General features: G+C 36.2%; 2 protein-coding genes across 10 annotated transcripts in view; one reads left to right on the forward strand and one right to left on the reverse strand.

The window, feature by feature from the left end:
• The window catches only part of BMP2K (BMP2 inducible kinase), a 113215-nt gene extending 98624 nt beyond the window's left edge, over window positions 1-14591 (forward strand). For all 3 annotated transcript variants that reach the window (XM_039845537.1, XM_039845538.1, XM_039845539.1), the window contains one exon: window positions 8831-14591. In XM_039845537.1, the coding sequence (XP_039701471.1) occupies window positions 8831-10269 (1439 nt within the window). In that variant the 3' untranslated portion in view covers window positions 10270-14591. The remainder of the gene's footprint in view (window positions 1-8830) is intronic.
• Window positions 1920-19033, reverse strand: part of PAQR3 (progestin and adipoQ receptor family member 3) — a 32535-nt gene continuing 15421 nt past the window's right edge. For 2 of the 7 annotated variants that reach the window (XM_039845545.1, XM_039845544.1), the window contains exon 6: window positions 16031-18728. In XM_039845545.1, the coding sequence (XP_039701479.1) occupies window positions 18586-18728 (143 nt within the window). In that variant the 3' untranslated portion in view covers window positions 16031-18585. Of the gene's footprint in view, window positions 10300-15736; window positions 15975-16030; window positions 18729-19033 lie in introns of those variants that run through there. The other 5 variants (XR_005649196.1, XM_039845542.1, XM_039845541.1 and 2 more) reach the window with 5 other exon arrangements.

Raw genomic sequence — 19033 nt, forward strand, 5'->3', positions numbered from 1 at the left:
TTGAGTTTGGAATCCTCTTGGACTGTGCAAGACTATAATGTCTTTGAAACGTTGATACCTAGAAATATCCATTTATGAAAAAGAGTTTGGAATCCTCTTGGACTGTGCAAGACTATAATGTCTTTGAAACGTTGATACCTAGAAATATCCATTTATGAAAACTGAAGTGTGATATGGATGAATTTATGTTCTTATATTTATTTATTTGGCAGATTCATGTTCTTAAGTGCATTTGGTTAGGTAAGCTTGTTCTTCAGAACCTCCCAATTGTTTTTACCTTTGGCTAGTCATTTTCTAGATTGTTAGAATCAGGATGAGTACTTGGGTTTCACAACTGTTAGAATGATAACCTTCTTGAAGTCAGGAGTTGTCTTTTTCATCTTTGTATGCCATATAATACCTTGATGAATGAATTCATTATCAAAGTATACTTTGGTAATCTAATCTTTCTATCTCACATACTAATATTTAATAAGCTTTTAGTAAATAAGGTGAATAAGTTTCATTGTCCTTATTTGGTAGATGAGGTAACTGAGGTTATTTGGATGTTTATCTTTGGTGGATTTTGAGAAGTTGAGTATTTTCATTTTTTTGGTAAACCGTAAGGTATTTCTAGAACTTAACCTATAAAACTCTCAAAACAAATTATTGTACAAAACATTATTTGCTGAAATAGAACATACGGTACTCATTCAATTTTTTTTTTTTTTTTTACACTTTTCAGGCATAGCTGTATAAAGGTTACAAAAGAAATGTAAGACAAATGTAGTTGTATTTTGTAGAGGTTGATGTTAAGCTATATTGAATGTTTGCTGCTGCTGATATTCTATTGGTAGTTTAATTGTAGAATTTGCAGATGGGAATTTTAAACTAGTGGCATCAGCAGAGAAGTCACTATGGCCTTGATATATGGCCTTAAAGTTGGGCAAGTCATTTTCCCTAGTTCCCTTTATGTGTAAGAAGAAATTGGACTACATCTCTAAAAATCCCCTCTTGGTTTTTGCTTTCAAGATATAGTTGAAGCTATGAAACAGGAGTGAGGTCACCAAAAGAAAGAGATGGAAAGAGAAGAGAATGCCAAGGAGTGAGCACTGGGGGTCAACAGCGCCTGTCTGAAGCGGTAGGAAGTCATGACAGTGATCCGACATGGAAAGCAAGTGGGACATTTTGAAGATGTGGCTGATAAAACTGAAGAGGAAAGATTATAGCAAACCTAACAGAGCATTTTTACTCTAATAATAAGGGAGCCCCAATGGTAGGGAGTTAGGAGATAATGTGTGAAAAACCGTTGGCACTGCATTTGTGCACTTGACAGTATTACTATCCTCTCTAATTCATTTCTCAGTACCATTAAAAGTATGTAGTAGGTACTTCACAAATAATTATGTAATGATGGTATAATACATTAGCAGTAACCAATAATACAGCCCTTTAATAAGCACTTGCAACATACCAGCAGTGCTGTAAGCAGTTTGCCGGTGTTCTCACTTGAGTCCCTGCTACAGCTCTCTGAGGCAGATACAGATGAGGAAAGTGAGACACTAGTGATGGCGTGATTCCAGATGAGAACAGGTCATCGAAAGTTTGATGTTTCCTCTCCTGATGTAGGAAGGGGAAGTATGTACTTTATGTACTTTATGCAGACTGTTATGCAGACTGTTACCAAATGGTTAATTTGGTATTTTACTTATTTATTAAATGCTTATTATTTAACTGACTACTGAATAATGACGTACTATTTTAGTTAAATTTGAACTCCTGTCTTGAAATTCCGTATATAAGGTATATTGAGACATAAAGCAGTGAGAATAAGTACTGATTCTTTTGACACTTTAGTGAATCCCATTGTTTTTTTTTTCAATACTTGAAATTTCCCTGAGAAACAGTTCACATGCCACATAAGAGAATTTAAGACTTCATAACTCATATTACTGTTTTTAATAATTTATTCAAATCTGCACTATTTTAGTCACTTACCTTATTCTCAGGATTTGGCTCTGATTGGATTTTGGCTTTTTTCAGTCATCAAATACAACTTCAAAACATGAGGATTACTCAAAAAGCTGAAATTTTTAGTTTGTAGTTTTAAGGCACAGAACAGAAGTTACGAATATCCTGACTAGAAACCATCAAAATATCATTGTACTTTAGAGAAGCCTTACTTTGAGCCAAATATATATATATATATATATGTCAATATATGAAATGTGTTTTACAAAATCAATTAATAGAGAACGGACAGGTATGATCCTGGGCACATTCTAGACATTTATTTGCTTTAAATACATTTTCCTAGTACTTATACTAAATATTCTAACTCCCCTTCCACCTACTTGAAAAACAGCCATTTTTATGTTAATAATACAAATCTCAGTAAATATAGGGATTAGTAAGATTTAGGCTATATTGAATTATAAGGCAACATATTTAGACTATACTTTTGGGAAATTAAGCAATGAAATAATCCTGATTTAAATTTCATAGTAAATCAAATGTGCAATATTTACCATAATCTGGAACCAGGAGCAAACACTAAGACTATCTGAATTCTGTTTTTATTTTTTAAATCTCAGGAATATGTTTAGGCAAAGAAATAGATTATAAAAGTTGATAGTACTCTTAGCTGTGAAGTCACACACAGGTAGATGGAGATGAGGAACCAACCTTGTAAATTATAATGCTAATTTTGACAGTCTTTTGTGCCCATGGGGTAGGACTAAAAGTCATAGAATATATCGAAATAATTTTTATTTTTGTATTAATTCCCATTTCTCAGTTCTTCTGTAGTTTTACAATGAAGAGAGGACAGTGAACTAGATTGCTGTTACTATAGAAAGTGAAATCTAGGATTCTTGTAATTTGCAGCTTGGAATTTAACTTTTCTCACCAGGAAGTGCTGGAGAGAGATGACATCATGTACTTAAATTATGTTTAATGGTACATTATGTTTAATGGTACTTGACATTTAAGTTGTTTTTAGTATGCTGTCAGAGAGATTTATTGCTGCTCTTGACTCTACATCAGTTTATAAAGGAGTGGAAGGATGGAGAAATAGAGAAACATTTATACAATGTCAGTGGGTTGTGAGACTATGGGAGAAAAAAGGAATTTGGATAAATGTTTTTGATTGCTTTAGTTTTATGAAGGGAAGACAATACAAAAAATAAAACCAGTCTTTCTGTACAGAAAATTTCTCTAGGTGCCTGTACTTTTCAGGGATGTAATCTGAAATCACAAAGATGATGTAGATCATTGTGCGTGTCATTGCTTGCTCTTTTTGAAAGCAGTTCTTTTCAGTATTTTATACTGTGCTCTGAACTCCAGCTATTTAAAAATCAGAGCTACAGTTTCCAGGATCCAAAATGTACCCTTGTGTGTGGATATACATTTGTTTGCCCACTTATTTCTGGCCAGTTCCAAAGTGGACCTGAACTACTCTTTTTTTATTATTGTATTTTCATTTATTTTAGAATTAAAAAAAATATATTTCAATTGCAGTTGACATGCAATATTACATTAGTTTCAGGTGTACAGCATCGTGACCTGAGCTACTCTTGAATTAGCCATAGTGTCGCACCCTCCTCGCTCCGTTCTCCCCACTCTTCCTTCTTATTTAGATTCACCTTCAACCTCTGAGTCCAGAGAAGTTGCTAGAAGGTTGGAGGATGATGGATGAGATAACTGAGTTTGGCCTTGCCGTGGAGATGATGATGCTGGTTAACTTTATTGAGTGCTTATTATGTGTCAGGGACTATTTTAAGTCCTTCCTTCACAACAATCCTATGAAGTAGAAGCTGTTATACTACTCCCTCATAATGATAATGCATATAGTCCCTCATGAGGGAACACAAAGCATTTAGTTATGATCTTGTCAGAGATTATTACTGGGTTAAGTTTTTTAGCTGTGCATTAATTATGCATAAGGAGGGAATAACAGCAAATAGATAATGTAAAATCGATATTAAAAAAGTTTTCATTTTTTACCCCTCAAGAAAAAAGTGTATGATTGTAGTTCTATTTAAAATACTGAAAAAGTAGAAAAAACCTAGAGGTTCTGTAAGTAAATAGTTAAATGTTACATTTACAGTATTCATTTACAGTATTTATTATGTTTCTATCAGAATTAATGATAGACTATATTGATTCCTGTAAAGATGCATTAAAAATGGTAAGTGAAAAAACCCCACAAATTTATATCCACACTGACAATTAAAAAATAGATACATATGGTACTTTACAATAAATATGTAGCTCTATTAATACGACTTTGAAAAGCTGATAAAGGACAGGCAGAATAAGAAGTAGAAGGTGACATATGTGTTTGGAAAACAATGTTGGCCGGTTGGGTAAAGGAAACAGTTAAAATATAAGAGATTAAAATATAAGAATAACAAAAAGAAGGGCAATTGAAGGACTCTGTACTATGTTACATGTTTGGAAAGACCTTGAGGAACAAAACTTTGTGCCCTAGAAATGGAAATTTTCCCGGAGAGGTTGTAGAGCAGCACTTTCCCAAAGTGCTTTTGGCAAAATTATTTATAAAGCTTAATAGGTGTTACATGTGAATAAAATCTTTGTAGCGAAGCAAATCTGGAAAAGCCTAGGTTTCATACAATTAAAAAGATTCTTTTGTGTAGGATTTGTCAACGCCTTTAATATAATGAGCATTTTCCAGGCGAGTAGGCATGGAGGCACATTATATAGTGCAGGATTTCATAAACTCAGTTGACTGAGCCCATAGAACAGTTTGGTTCTCATTACGGGAATAGTGTTCTGCAGACTACACTTTACACACATATTGGAATGTTCCTGGAGGTGTCCATTGGCAAACAATGTGGCTTTCTGTGGGTGGGTAAGTAGCTTGAGGAGTTAGTAAGTTAAAATGTAACTTAGAGGAATGTCCCAAAGTGGGGGATGATTGCATGTCTTTGCCATTACATTTTTTGCTTTTGAATAAAAATTTATGAAAGTAAATCCGTAGCTAATCTAAAAGTAATCTTTGTTTTTAATATCGTAAGTATCCTCTATGGAGAAGTCAAACTGGAAAATCTGCATTTGATTTGGTTTTAATCTGTTAGGATTTAAGATAAGCCCATTTTAAATTTGTAAAGATATAGCATATAGTTCTTGGCTGGTTTAAAGGAACTGGCAGATGAATAATGGATGAAGATTATATTTGTATTTAAGTATAACCTGCTGGAATTTTCCATGTCTTCTCAGCCCCTCACACCTTGGCCCCACTAGATTTCCTGCTCACTCCTGCCAACTGCACGAGCTGACCAGAGCGGCCACGTTCTGTCTTCAGTTCATTGGAATTCTTTGCATCACCCAGCTCAGCTGTCTACTGCCTCCCCCAGAAACACTCTTCTCCTCTAGGCTTCAGTAATGTCGCACTCACCTGCTTTTGGTCCTCTTTGGTGTTTCTCAGTTTGCGTGCAGCTTCGTCTGCTGACTTCTGGATGTGTGATACGTGAGGGCTCAGTACTGGATCCCCCTTTCCTCTTCTGTACTCTTTTCCTGAGCAATTTCCTGCAGATTTGTGACCCGCTGCGTGGTGATGACTCCCAAATCTGTTTTCTCTGGCTAGAAAATAACCATTGTGCTCAAACCACAGATTTCTGCTTGCACTTAAATGTCTCAGAGATACCTCAAGCTTTGTGTCCAAAACCAATTCCTGATAATCTCCTCTACTTCTCAACTTACTCTTTACTTACTGTTTTCTCTCTGTGATAATGGCACTACCCATCCATCCAGAGTTTTCCTGTTCAATCTCTGATTCTTTCACTTCTTACCCTGCCACCACAGTCGTCCAGGCCACCGTGATCTCTCACTTGAATTACTATAATTTCCTCTTCCCTGATCTCCCTACTTTGTACCCTCTTTTCAGTCAGTTATCTTTTTGAAATGTAAATCCAATCATGACACCTGTTTTAAACAAAGCCTTGTAATAGTTTCCCACTACATACTGACTTTAGAGCAAAATCCAAACTCCGTCTCATGACCATAAAGGGACTGTCACAGTCCGGTCCTTTCCCCTCGCCTTTCCACCTGATACTGTGCAGTATTCCCCTTGCTTTCTATGCTCCAGGCACAGCGGAACATATTTTTAGTCCCTTAAGTATGCCAGCCTCTTTCTTGAATTGGCCTGTGCACATGCTGTAGCTTTTACTTGGAGCAGCTTTCTGCCTGTTCTTTGCATGGCCGGCTCCCTCTCACCGTCCAGTCGTCTCAGGAAGGCCTTTACTGACTGTCCAGAGTGTGTTTACGCCTTCCCTGCCCCGGGGCTTGCTCCACTGCTGTTCTTTCAGAGCAGCAGTCACAATGTGTGTTTACTTATGCTCTGTCTCCACACAGATTGTAAACTCCTAGAGGCAGAGACCCTGTTTATTTTATTCACCAATGTATGATCAGTATATATAGCATGTAGTAAAGTGCCCTATAAAATGGTTTTTTTTTTGACTCAAATAAAAAATGTGACTGAATTCTGAGCTAAAAATATCTCCAGATGTAAAGAGTTTATTTTTCTGTGTAACTTTCTTTATTGTATTCTGAATATATTGAATATGTATGTGCCTCTAGCTATGAGCTCAGAGTAGTCACTTATTGTTTCATTCAAAAGATATTGATTCAGCACAGTGCTGGGGTAGGAATGAATGATACATGAGGAACATGGTAAATAGACCTGTATCTAAGAACTCATAGTCAAGTAGGGAAAACAGACAAGTAAACAGTTAATTGTAATACAGTACAGCAGGTGCTAAAATTAAGGCTCATGCTAGGTTCATCAGAAGCACCTATAGATGTTTTTCATGGGAGCCTCCGAAGGGCTCTGACATGGGCTGGGGCTTGAAACATAGCCAGGTCCACTAGGCAAGTCAGGTGGGAATGGAAGTGCTAGAAGGACATTTATACTGAGGTACGGTATTAAATGGTAGAGAGGTGTTAAAACTGCAGAGCGCCCCTGGATACCCAAACCTAATAGGTTCCTCAGTGTCTGCCACCAGATATTAAGAGGTTGGATAGCAAGATAGCTCAAAAACAAACAAACAGAAAACCAGCTCACAAAACTACCCAAATCTGTTCAGCTCCCAAATTTGAGTAGGGCGAGTTCTAGTGTGGCTATAACGAAGAATACTCACGGGAGATATCAAGGTCTGGGGCTAAAGATGGGATGGGACAGATCCAGACATAGAGGGGCACCCTGTGTGGGGTAAGGGAGAGAGCCACTGAGAGGTTTTCATTAGTAGCCACATAATCAGTGCTTCAGAAAAGTCATTCTGGTGATTGTGTAGAGCAGTTTGAGGGATATGGGATTGAAGGGAGACAGGCAAGTGTAGCAGCTAAAGAGTTGCTCGATGAGATGAAGGAATGAAATAGGCAACTGGCAGAGGAAGAAGAGGGAACAGATTCGGGAGAATTTAAAAACTATTTGGTGGGAAGAGGGAAAATAATTTCTGTATTTCTGCTGCTTTGTAGAAATGGGTAGACGGAAGCATTTATTACTAATTTAGAGGAGACTGGTGAGGAGCCCCTTTTAAGAGGAAAGATGATTACTTTTGAAATTGTTGAGTTTGAAGTAATGGTAGGATACATATTCATGATAAGTATTAGATGAATAAGATAATTAAGTATTAATAGTAAGTATTAGAGATCCAGTCATTATGGTGTATGTGGCAATTAACATACAATAGTTAAGACACGGGATGACATGCAGAGAGGGAGGACAACCAAGGATAGAACCCTGGGGACCACACATGTTTAAGGAAATGTCACTGAAAGAAGTCTCTACAAATTTGACTAAGAAGGAATAGTCAGGGAAGACAACAGTGCTGATTTTCAAAGAGGAGGATATAACTCAGAAGTGTCATATGCCACCAGGAGCACCATATTACTAATTGGAAAGTAATGGTCCTGGCATCATAAGCTAATTCATTTTTATGACTGTACTTCCAACCCTAGCTAATTGCTTTGAAAATATGTGCTCATAGTCAAAGGAGGGGAAAGGATGAATGGATATGTGGTTGGATCAATTCAAGTTGATCCCTACCTCTGGAAAGTCAATTCAATACACCAGTATATTAGGAGGGCAGTATATTTTCATGTAAACTAATATATTACCTGTTTATTATATGTCATACAGTAAAACTATAAGCACTATATTTGATGCAATTTTATTACCTATCATACTGTGAACATACGATAGTATGGATATGATAGCCATCTGGAGAAGGCACATGTCCTTGGTACAGTCTCAGTGCAGTGCCTGGTCCTTAGCTTTGATCATGCTAGGGGAGTATATTTATGTTAACCCAACTCATAAGATACTGGTTTACAGAAAAACCAGAATGCCAGTTAAGAAAATTATGGTGAAACATAAAACTAAGAAGATGAGCTATTCATGCTTGTTGATATCTGTGGGAAAACTTTATAACAGAGTTGAAATATAAGCAAAAGGTTGTTTGTAAATATGGGATCTAAGCAAGGGCAATTAGCTAAATAATCTTATTTTGAAGGCGAGGGGAGAAAATTTGCTTTTTCTGTATTGTACTGTATTTAGAGTCCTAGTCCGGGTACAATACATAAAACTTAGCTGTAGGTGAAAGCTTATGAATAGGTGGTATGTAGGGTACAGAGACAAGTGAGTCTGTCTGCACTAAAGGACCTAACAATCTAATTGAAGACAAATGCCTAATGACAAAGAACTGACATTATTTCTTACTCTAAAGGAAATAGTATGAGGGATTTATAATGCTTTGTGTTAGTAAATATTTAGTGCAAATGGTTTTTGAAATGCATTAGTATGCTATAATATTTTTCTTTGAACCTGCAGGTTCTCCTGAAAAGAAAATCGAACATTCATCCATGAATCAAGAAAATAGCTCTGCAAACCCTATCAAGAGTAGAAAGGCAAGTCCAGTATCTAAAGACCACCGGCCTGGAAAGAAAACCTCAGAGAATTCATCAGTACACGGTCAAGTGCAAAAGGGGCATGATGAATCTGAAAGTGATTTTGAATCAGATCCTCCTTCTCCTAAGAGCAGTGAAGAGGAAGAGCAAGAGGATGAAGAAGTTCTTCAGGGAGAACAAGGAGATTTCAATGATGATGACACAGAACCAGAAAATCTGGGTCATAGGCCACTCCTTATGGATTCTGAAGATGAGGAAGAAGAAGAGAAACCCAGCTCTGATTCTGATTACGAACAGGCCAAAGCACAGTACAGCGACACGAGCCCTGCCTGCAGAGACAGATCTGGCAGTGGGCCAATGCAAGACCCCAAGGTAACACTCCTCAGCCCAACCCAGGTACCTCCTGATGCTGGGGTGGGGACCCCCAGACAGGAGTTTGATGTGTTTGGCGCTGTCCCCTTCTTTGCAGTACATGCTCAACAGCCCCAACAAGGAGAGAGTGAAAAGAACCTCTCTCAACAGACCCATTTTCCTGCTGTGGGACTAGAGCAAGAGGAATTTGATGTATTCACAAAGGCGCCCTTTAGCAAGAAGGTGAACGTACAAGACGGCCATACAATGGGGCCTGAGGCACAGACTCTGCCCGGTTGTCCCAAACGTGTAGATATGTTTGGCTCCACTCCATTTCAGCCATTTCCCACATCTGCAAGTAAAGCTGACAGCCACGAGGACCTTTTTGGGCTTGTGCCCTTTGAGGAAATAACTGGGAGTCAGCAGCAAAAAGTCAAACAGCGTAGCTTACAGAAACTGTCATCTCGCCAAAGGCGCACAAAGCAGGATATGTCCAAAAGTAACGGGAAGCGGCACCATGGCACGCCGACCAGCACGAAGAAGACTGCGAAGCCTACCTACCGTACCCCAGAGAGGGCCCGCAGGCACAAAAAGGTGGGCCGCCGAGACTCCCAGAGCAGCAATGAATTTTTAACCATCTCAGACTCCAAGGAGAACATTAGCGTTGCGCTGACTGATGGGAAAGACAGAGGGAATGTCTTGCCTCCTGAAGAGAGTCTGTTGGACCCCTTTGGGGCCAAGCCCTTCCACCCACCAGACCTGCCGTGGCATGCTTCACATCAGGGCCTGAGTGATATCCGTGCGGATCACAATCCTGTGCTGCCTGGGCGGCCAAGACCGAGTTCACTCCATGGGTCTTTTCATAGTGGAGACACGTTGAAAATGGATGACTTTGGTGCCGTGCCCTTTACAGAACTCGTGGTGCGGAGCATCACTTCACATCAGCCCCAGCAATCCCAGCCAGTCGAATTAGACCCATTTGGTGCTGCTCCATTTCCTTCTAAACAGTAGATACTTCTGACAGACTCTTGGCATTAACCCCTGTTTGAAAAAAGTATGAATAGTTTTGAATTAGAAAAATTTATTTGTATAGCTCTTTATATCATATATCCTTACAGGTCAATCAGAATAGGTAATTTTTAAATAAACCAAATGGAAAAAGGACGTTATCTCCACAGGGTAGTGACTTGGTGTCTCTTCCACGCAGGAGAAAAGAGAGCTAAATTGGAAGCTCTGACCCAGGGTTTCAGCTACTGGCGTCACAGCACAGAAATCCAGGGAAGGCACGTGGCAGCTTTCCAGCTGTGCGGCCACTGAAAAGGGACTGGAAAGCTGTGTCATTATTTTTATAACAGAATGTCACTTTCGTGTATGTATCCCAGGCTCATTCTAGAATCCAGCATTTAAGACTAAGGTTATTTGTGCATGCACAGGTTGCATTTGTGGATTCTTTTAAGGTCTCTTCTAATTTCTACAGAGTGCACAAGGATCTAGTTCTCATTAAGAATTAGAAAGTTACTGTCTGGAGATTGCAGAGATTTTAGTCTTACACCTTTCTCTACAAAGCAGAGCCAGAAGTAACTGACTGTTGTGCCTAAAACTTTTCAAACTTTAAAAACAAGTGCCATTAATGTGGAATATCTACATAGAAGCCTGGAACAAAAACTAAAGAGAGAGATCTGACATGTGGAAAATAGAAAAGAAAAAGTTATACAGAAGAGAAAAAACACTCTACTTAAGGAACATTTTATACACTGCTTTTGAATGGCTTCTTGCTGAAAACACTTATTATTGCTCATAAAGGAGATTAGTGAGAAAATGGAGTGAGGACAAGGGTTATATAGATATTTTATTTCAGGAAAAAATATGTAGCTGAAACCCTGAGGTTTTAAGACGTTTACAATATAAAAAATCATGTTGCATTTAATAATGTACTTTATTAAATTACCACCTTCCTCAAATATTCCCCAAGTTGTGAGCAACAGTTTTTTAGTTAGGTTTGGGGGTGGTGTAGTTTTAATAAAGTGCACAGAACAGCGAAAGCCACAAAGCCTTATAGGCAGGACTCCTGTATCCTGCAGCAAGTACCTCTGCACTGATCCAACAAGATCTTAAAATGGCTATAAGGTATTAGATGATGAGTGACTAGCATCTTAACTCTGCTTGCTAGTTGATTGAAATGTCTTTAGTGAAAAGAACCTAGCTACCAAATTGCCTTTTTTTTTTAACACCACAAGTCCTAATTAGAAACTTGAGGTTTTATAGAAATTGTTTAATAAGATAGATATTACATATATGAATTAATGTGACTACCGTATCTGTGCTTCTTGTGTCTCCAAGTATTTTAAGTTATAATTAACTGTCTTTCCCTATCAAATTAACATTTAGAAGTTTCTAGAACTATTAAAGCTATTTATAAAAAAGAGTGGAAACTATCAGCTGATACTCTCCTTGATTGCTCTGTTTTAAATGAACTCTCTTTGAATCCAATTAAAGTGTATTTTATGAGTAATCTTATTAGAATATCTTAATTATAGTATCCCAGTTGGGATGAACTGTTTGCCTGTCTTCACAGTTCTAAACTTAGAAAGAAGCAAAGTATATGTAACTACACCATGTAATCATTTTTTATTGCTTCTCTTTTACATTTTAAAACAGAAACTAATTTGTGGACAAGCAGGGAAGCACTATCTGAATCACAGCACAGGCAGACTGCGCATCACATTACTGCCTACGAGTGTGCTTTTGAGCCCACCTGCACCAATTACTTGTCCTGTGCCAAAGGCAAATATTGTATTTGCACCTTTTTTTTTCCTGGTTCTCAGGTTGATTAATACTGCTAATGCAAATGCTTAAGTAGATGTTCTTTAAAACTTTACAAAGTAGATTCAAGTGATCCTTTCTTTTAAAAGTGAAGAGTTGATGATTACACTTAGTAAATTCATGAACTACAGTAGGTTTGTATCAAACAGAATATATTTTTTTTTTAAATGAAAATCTGTTGATTGATGTGTGCACAGTATGCTTCTTTGACTATTTTAGTCCTTGGCCTTGGTCTCTGCTAGACCTCATGAGTTTTGTAATTTAGAAGAGGTAGTGGATGAATTGATGTGATCATGGGTTATAAACGTGAAATACCTAGAGTCTCTTTGATACCAAGGCCTTGCTTACACTTGCTTTTTAATACACTGAATGATTTTAAATGATTTAGACACTGATATAGACACGTTGGCTTATAATGTTGGATAAATTCTAAGGAAACAATTTTGACATTGTTTAAACTATTTACATTCTTATGTTTCTTATATGACAGCCTAGTGACTTTCCTCTTTTGAGATTACGACTCAGAGGAAACACGGGGTTCAATAGGGTAACCAATGTGGTAGAGATGAGTAGAGGTGGGAAAATTCCTTTGTGTTGAAGTAGAGGTATTTCCCCAAGGAGTATAGGATTAGGGTGGCTTTCCATTTTCCTTCATCTCTTCCCACTACTGTTATGATGTAAGTCACTCCACATAGCCGATGCCCAGGTCATTCCTTTATGGAATTATGAGAATAAAACTTCCAAGGCATGTGAAAAAGCTTAGTGCACACAGTGCACAGCACTCAGTAAAAGTTTGGCTCTATTATAGGATGGTCCAATTCTTGTTTAAGGAAGGAAAGTTGAAAAGAAATTATTTTCCAATTAGTAAGGTGTCTTCTGTGCTTCTTTAGCATGTTAAATAGTCATAACTCTAAGCCTGTAATACTTGAACATCACTAAGGGAGGTAAAATAATATGAAGCTAGCAAAAATCTGAGGCCAAAGTTATTTCTGTCCTAACAGCTTTAATTATACTTATTGATTTTGAATAATCGTTTAAAAAGTGGACCATTTGCTTATTTTAATATTGCTTCAGCAAAATGTTAGCGTTAAAAAGATAAGCTTTTATGGCATTGAAGAATGTATCTGCTAAGACACAAAAGTTGCTTAGTATATATATCAGATGGAGGAAGAAAGGTTATAGGCCTGGATGAAAATTTAACTGACTAGAACATTTATTCAGAAGTATCAATTGGGGAAATAGTGTAATTGTTCCACTGACATGCTCCACTGTGTGTGTGTGTGCGCGCGTGTTTTTGGATGCATTATTTGGACTTGTAGATAAATGCACCTTTTGATAGATTGTTGTCCTCATCTTGCTGGTTGAAAATACTAAGGTGAGCCCGCTCTTCTGCTCTCATGTTCATCAGGCAGAGCAGTTTTCTCTTGAGCTATTCTGCTTGGTTTATTTTAGATTTTGGTAGTTCACTTAAGCATTGCTAGAAGGTACAATGTATATAAATATTATTAGTCCTGAGGAGTTTGGGTACTTTTGCTTTAATATATGTAGGATGTGCGGTCAACTTTTTTTTCCTTTTTAGCAAAATTACTCATCATTTTAGATTCAATATTGAGCTGACAGATCTACTGTGAGAATGAGATGACATTTACTGTGAGAATAACAAATGATAGTTTATTTGAAAATTTTATACACACTGGTGTTTATATATTAAGAGAAGTATATAAACACACACATGCATGTACATGTCACATCTCTTCCGTGGAGTTAATGTGAATTTTTAAATTTCAAATGGAATTGCAACCACAATTGTTACTAAAAGAACATTCACTCCTAGTGAGAGTTTACAAAAAGCCACTAAATAAGGTAGACGTGAGAATGCAAAGGGTCAACATTGGGGGTTATTTTTATTTAAAAATGTATTGTGCTACTTTTGAAAGAGAATTGTTTTTATTACTACACTCTTTTTTTGTGACTGAAAAGTCATCCAATAGCAAGCAGTATAGTAATAGTAAACTACTTTTTAATTGCTGGCAAACAGCTTTAAGTGCACTTTCTTTGATTACACTTCCATTTTTTGTTAAACTTGAATTTTCTGAAGCCTTTTATGTACCACTAAGCAAATAACTTTAACTTTTAATAAGCCTGATTTACATCTTTGTTATATTTCTAATTGTTACAAAACTTACTTTCTAAAGTAACTTCTATCCTCAAATATAGCTGGGAAACTGTTATGAGATAGAACCAGTTGCTTTTTCTTTCTTCCTATATCTAATTAAGCACTAACTGATTTTACTACTTTACTGCCTTGACATTGCTTATTCTTGACTGAATTGTCCCCCGTTCACTTTGTTTTGTTTGAAATTTAAAGTTATTTTCTTACTGTATTTATCATATGTTTTAATAATCTGCTTTCTTTAAAATGCAATAAATCCCAAATGGATTGCATATTCTTTATAATCAGTGACTTTGGAGTTTTTCATTATTGTCTTATTAAAAATTTTGGACATAAACTTCTATTCGGTTCTTTCATTCACACCAGACATTAAGCATGTGTTATATACCAGCTAGTGGGAATAGAAAAATGAATAGGATTAGATCTCTGTTCTTAAGGAGCTCACAGTAAAGGATTTAAGAAAACCCATTTTGGCCTAGCATTTTTACAACAAAAACAGTGGCGCAATTTGTTCAGTTACTGATTCTTAAGATGAAAGTAAAACAAAAACATAAGTAATTTTTGAATGTTAGGCATAGTTTTTGCATTATTTAAACTTTAAAAATGTAACATATGTGACTTAAAATTTGGTTAAATAAAATAACGTAATTCTTGATTATGTCAGAAAGGAGGCTTTGGCAAGTTAAAGAGTAAACTTATTTATTGGATTGATGGACTCTTTGGTGTTAATACGTATTATCTTATGTATTACTCCACAAACTAGTCTTTAGATTACTGGCTTGTGGAAAGATTCATCTTGTTATAAATGAACTTTTTAAAGTAGTAACATTTATCTAAAGTTATGTGGAAAAATAGGGCTTTGTGTCTTGTACAAAGTATCAGAATACCAAATTAGAAATGTTATATAAAAAGTGTGGAATGTATCACCGTTCAAATTCATCTATCATTAACTTCTTTAGAGATGAATACATGTTACAATTAGAGCTATTTATTTTGAATAGCTGATCCCTTTTTAAGGAAGACCAGCTCCAATATCCTATGTAAGATATAGCCAATATTCTCATATTGAAGTTAGGAACTTTTGAAGTTTGTTGGGCATTTAAAAAGGTAGTTCACTTTTGCTTCAGATGTTTGGCACTATTGCAATTACATGTATGTTCTGTAGTGTTTTTGATTCCACATTTACAGAGCAGGACTAGATTCCTGGTGGCTATCATTCCTGCCATCTAAAAATGGCTTTTCACCAGCGACCCCTACTGCTGTTCCTTCTCCCTTCTGAAAATGTTTTCTCAGGTAGTTTCAGTTTTGGATCCCTACCCTACTTAGAAAGTATGGTGCAGAATTTCAGGGGATGTTGGTCCTCAATAGCATCTGTACCTTTTTAATATAAGCACAGTTATTGTGATAGTGCATGTAGAAGATAATGCTACTCCTCTACTAGCCAAGCTGATTCTTCACACACTTTGGCGGGGGTGGAATTACCTGAAATAATTTCAGATGGATATGGACCTACTCAGCTCAGCAGTTGGCAGGAATCCGGAAGTGTGGGCTTTGACCCTTGACATTCAGTACAGGGCAAAGGACTTCTCTAGGTAGGTACCTGCCAAATGGATAGTTGTACAGCTTTATGCCAGTGAATTGCAGTCTTCAAATTGGTTATTCTGTCCAGGTAGGATGTCAAAAGATGTGACAGATATTCCCTGAATCTTCATTCCTAATTCTAAAATATGATTTTGAAGCTGTTATGTATTATAAAGAATGACAAATAGCACTTAATATATTTAGTAAACCCAGTTTATTTACATAATACATATTTTGCCATGCAGCTTTAGAATTGAATTCAGTGTACTAACAGAAAACAAGCACTATCTTGCTATTTAAAAATGCCTTTATATAGAAAGATAATTGTCTCTTAAATGAGTTAACTACAACCTTATAAATCACTATAGACAATTTAAAACAGCCATGGATAATTCTAAAATGCAGTCTGCTGGTAAAGAGCTTTTATGGTTTACACATTGGTTAAATTAAAACCAGTCTTTTTACTACTGTAGCTGAATAATATACTTTTAATCTTATTTTAATAGATCTATAAAAACAAAAATAACTTAAATATACAGTATTACAAGGCTCAGGTTTGTAGGCAATTTTTAAATAGTTATTCTTTAATGTTAACAATGTCTTAAACATTCTGCCAGTAGTGATGTGCACACAGTAGGTGGTCAATAAATGCTGATATACAGAAGTGTTTATAGATGACAGCAATCCACATTCATTCATTCCCTACACTGTAATAAATACATCATAGTAAAGATAAGAATAAGGAAGGACAGCTCTCTTACAATATTTAACACTTTCATAAAAAGATGAAATGTTTACATGGTATTCTTATAGTCAGACCTTTTAAATTAAAAATAAAAGTCTTAAATACATTATGTTCTTTTTATCTATTAATTCAGGTGGCAAGTATTAAATAATTCAGACTATAACGAAAAGCCAGGACTATTTTTAAAATTAAAAGAAAATAAAACTAAGGTTCTATATGTTTTTGAGAAGATAACAGTAACTAATATGGTACCAGACCTAAAATAACCAGACTTCTTCATTTGAAAATTAACTATAAATATTCAAGGTATTTTGTTTGGCCAAACGACAAAATATTTAAAAGCAATAATATCATGTAAGCCAGTAAGGGATGTTTTAGGAAAAATATATCCTTATCATCACACAAAATCTTCTATTACTTAGCATACGGGTCAAGTTTGTGGCCTTACGAGAAAACAGCCATTTTCAAAGTAGCGTTCTAATCATAATAGTGGGTACAAAATAGTGTGCCCCTAGCCTACTGGGGGAAAATTCTCCTTGCTTAGGCACAACAATTTATACTCCCAAAACATTACACTAAAAAATACAAAATTTTACAGATGCATAAACTGAGGCACATTAAAGTAACATTCCTAATATCAGACGTACAAATGGCATTTTGGGAATAAGCTTCACTGTCAGTCAACACTTCTGATATTTAGTAATTCCAAGGTTCTGAAGATATACCAGTAGTTAAAGCAGCTCCTATCAACCCATTAAGAAACTTGGGTAATATTTTATATTCCAATAAAATGTTTTTATGAATGGCTGCTTTAAGGAAATTAATTTATGCATATGAACAAGACCAAAGAACAAGAATGTTACTGTATGATAGGTCATTGAGATCTACTTTTTACCTATATATAATAAAAAGCCAATTTAATGTTTTAGGCCCCAAAATTAGTATATATCAATATTCTGACATCATTATGATGCTAACACATGCATACACAGAGAAAAACCAGAGCACAGGTGAATAATCCGTCATCAAATGGGGCATCTGCACGACTTTGTTCTAAGGCTTAAGGTACATTTCAGGGTCAAGACTGGCCATCTGGAATCTATGGCCTTGAAGGTAGCACCTATGTAGCTGGGAACCCCCATCATCGGGACATTCACGACTCCACGTTCAGAGAGGTGAAAGCTCTGCTGCCGTAGGAACTTTGGAACCAAAAATCTGCAACCCACTGGCAAGAGTTCAGTTACTATATGGATTTAAATATTATCTGAAATTAAAAAGCTTAAATGGCTAATTACTTGGTTATTAGACCACAAAATTTGTCAGCTGATCATGTAATCAGTTTTTCATGTGACTTATCTGATGGAAAATGACAATGCAAGTTCTTTTCCTCTTCTCAACTCCTCTCTTAAAGGAGAAGAGGTTTAAAGTCTTTGTTTCAGCAAACTAAAAAATTCAGTGTTCCTAGGGAGAAAGGAACCTACAGCGAAAGGGAATATGTGCCAGTTTCTCACAAACCATGGATTTAAAGACTAGTGATGATTCAAAATCACTATCCTAACTTGTGTTAAGCACAGGCTATACCATAACCCTCATCTTGATTAGGCACTTGAACTTGATCATCCACTGTAAATATTTTCTATTAAAGTAATCACACAGAATGACTCCATTTTATAATGGAGGTGAGCCCTTCCTAAGGAAATTAAGCTGGTGTTAAGTAAAATGAATACTATTTCTACACTGGTTTCACATTCTTTAGATGATTCTTCTGAATGCCAACTAATTTTCACTTTCTGTACAAGCAGCAAATTAGTGGTTTTAAAAAGGGCCTGTAAAGCAGATTCCCAAACTTTCTTAGCTCATTTTCCATTTTTATAAAGTATTACTCATGATATATTAAACAAGAGGAAAAAAGGAAAACTAACAAGAATCTTAGAAATGTTGGGGTATATAACTCCCCATTATATATTGCTTTACAACTGAATAAATCAGGTGGCCATACCTGAATTCACAAATGTGAAACATAGTCAGGACAAGGCTTGCTATGTCTATACTGCATAACATACACTGTTGACTGATGCCACCAATATAACATCACTACTGCAAGGATATGCCATATTTGGTGGCTTGATCCGAGGTAGTTTAGTTGTCCTGGAAAGTAAGGTGGAGAGAAAAGAATACTGATTGTAATATTTTGATATTAAAATGAAAATACATTTTTATCTTGGCCTTAGAATATGGATTTTGGCAGTTTCAGAGCACCTGGAGACTGACTTGAGATTAATTCAGATCCAACTGTTTTTTAAGGATAAATTCATATTTGGTTCTAATTTTAAGATTTTATTCATAAAAGACACCAGTAAATTATTCCAAGTGTGTTTTCAAAATCTAACTTGGTTAATTAATTTCAGGAATTTGACTCTACTCACCCACGTCTCAACTTATATATCTGGTGA

Source organism: Pteropus medius, unplaced genomic scaffold (assembly GCF_902729225.1).
Source record: "Pteropus medius unplaced genomic scaffold, Ma_sr-lr_union100, whole genome shotgun sequence".
Lineage (NCBI taxonomy): Eukaryota > Metazoa > Chordata > Mammalia > Chiroptera > Pteropodidae > Pteropus > Pteropus medius.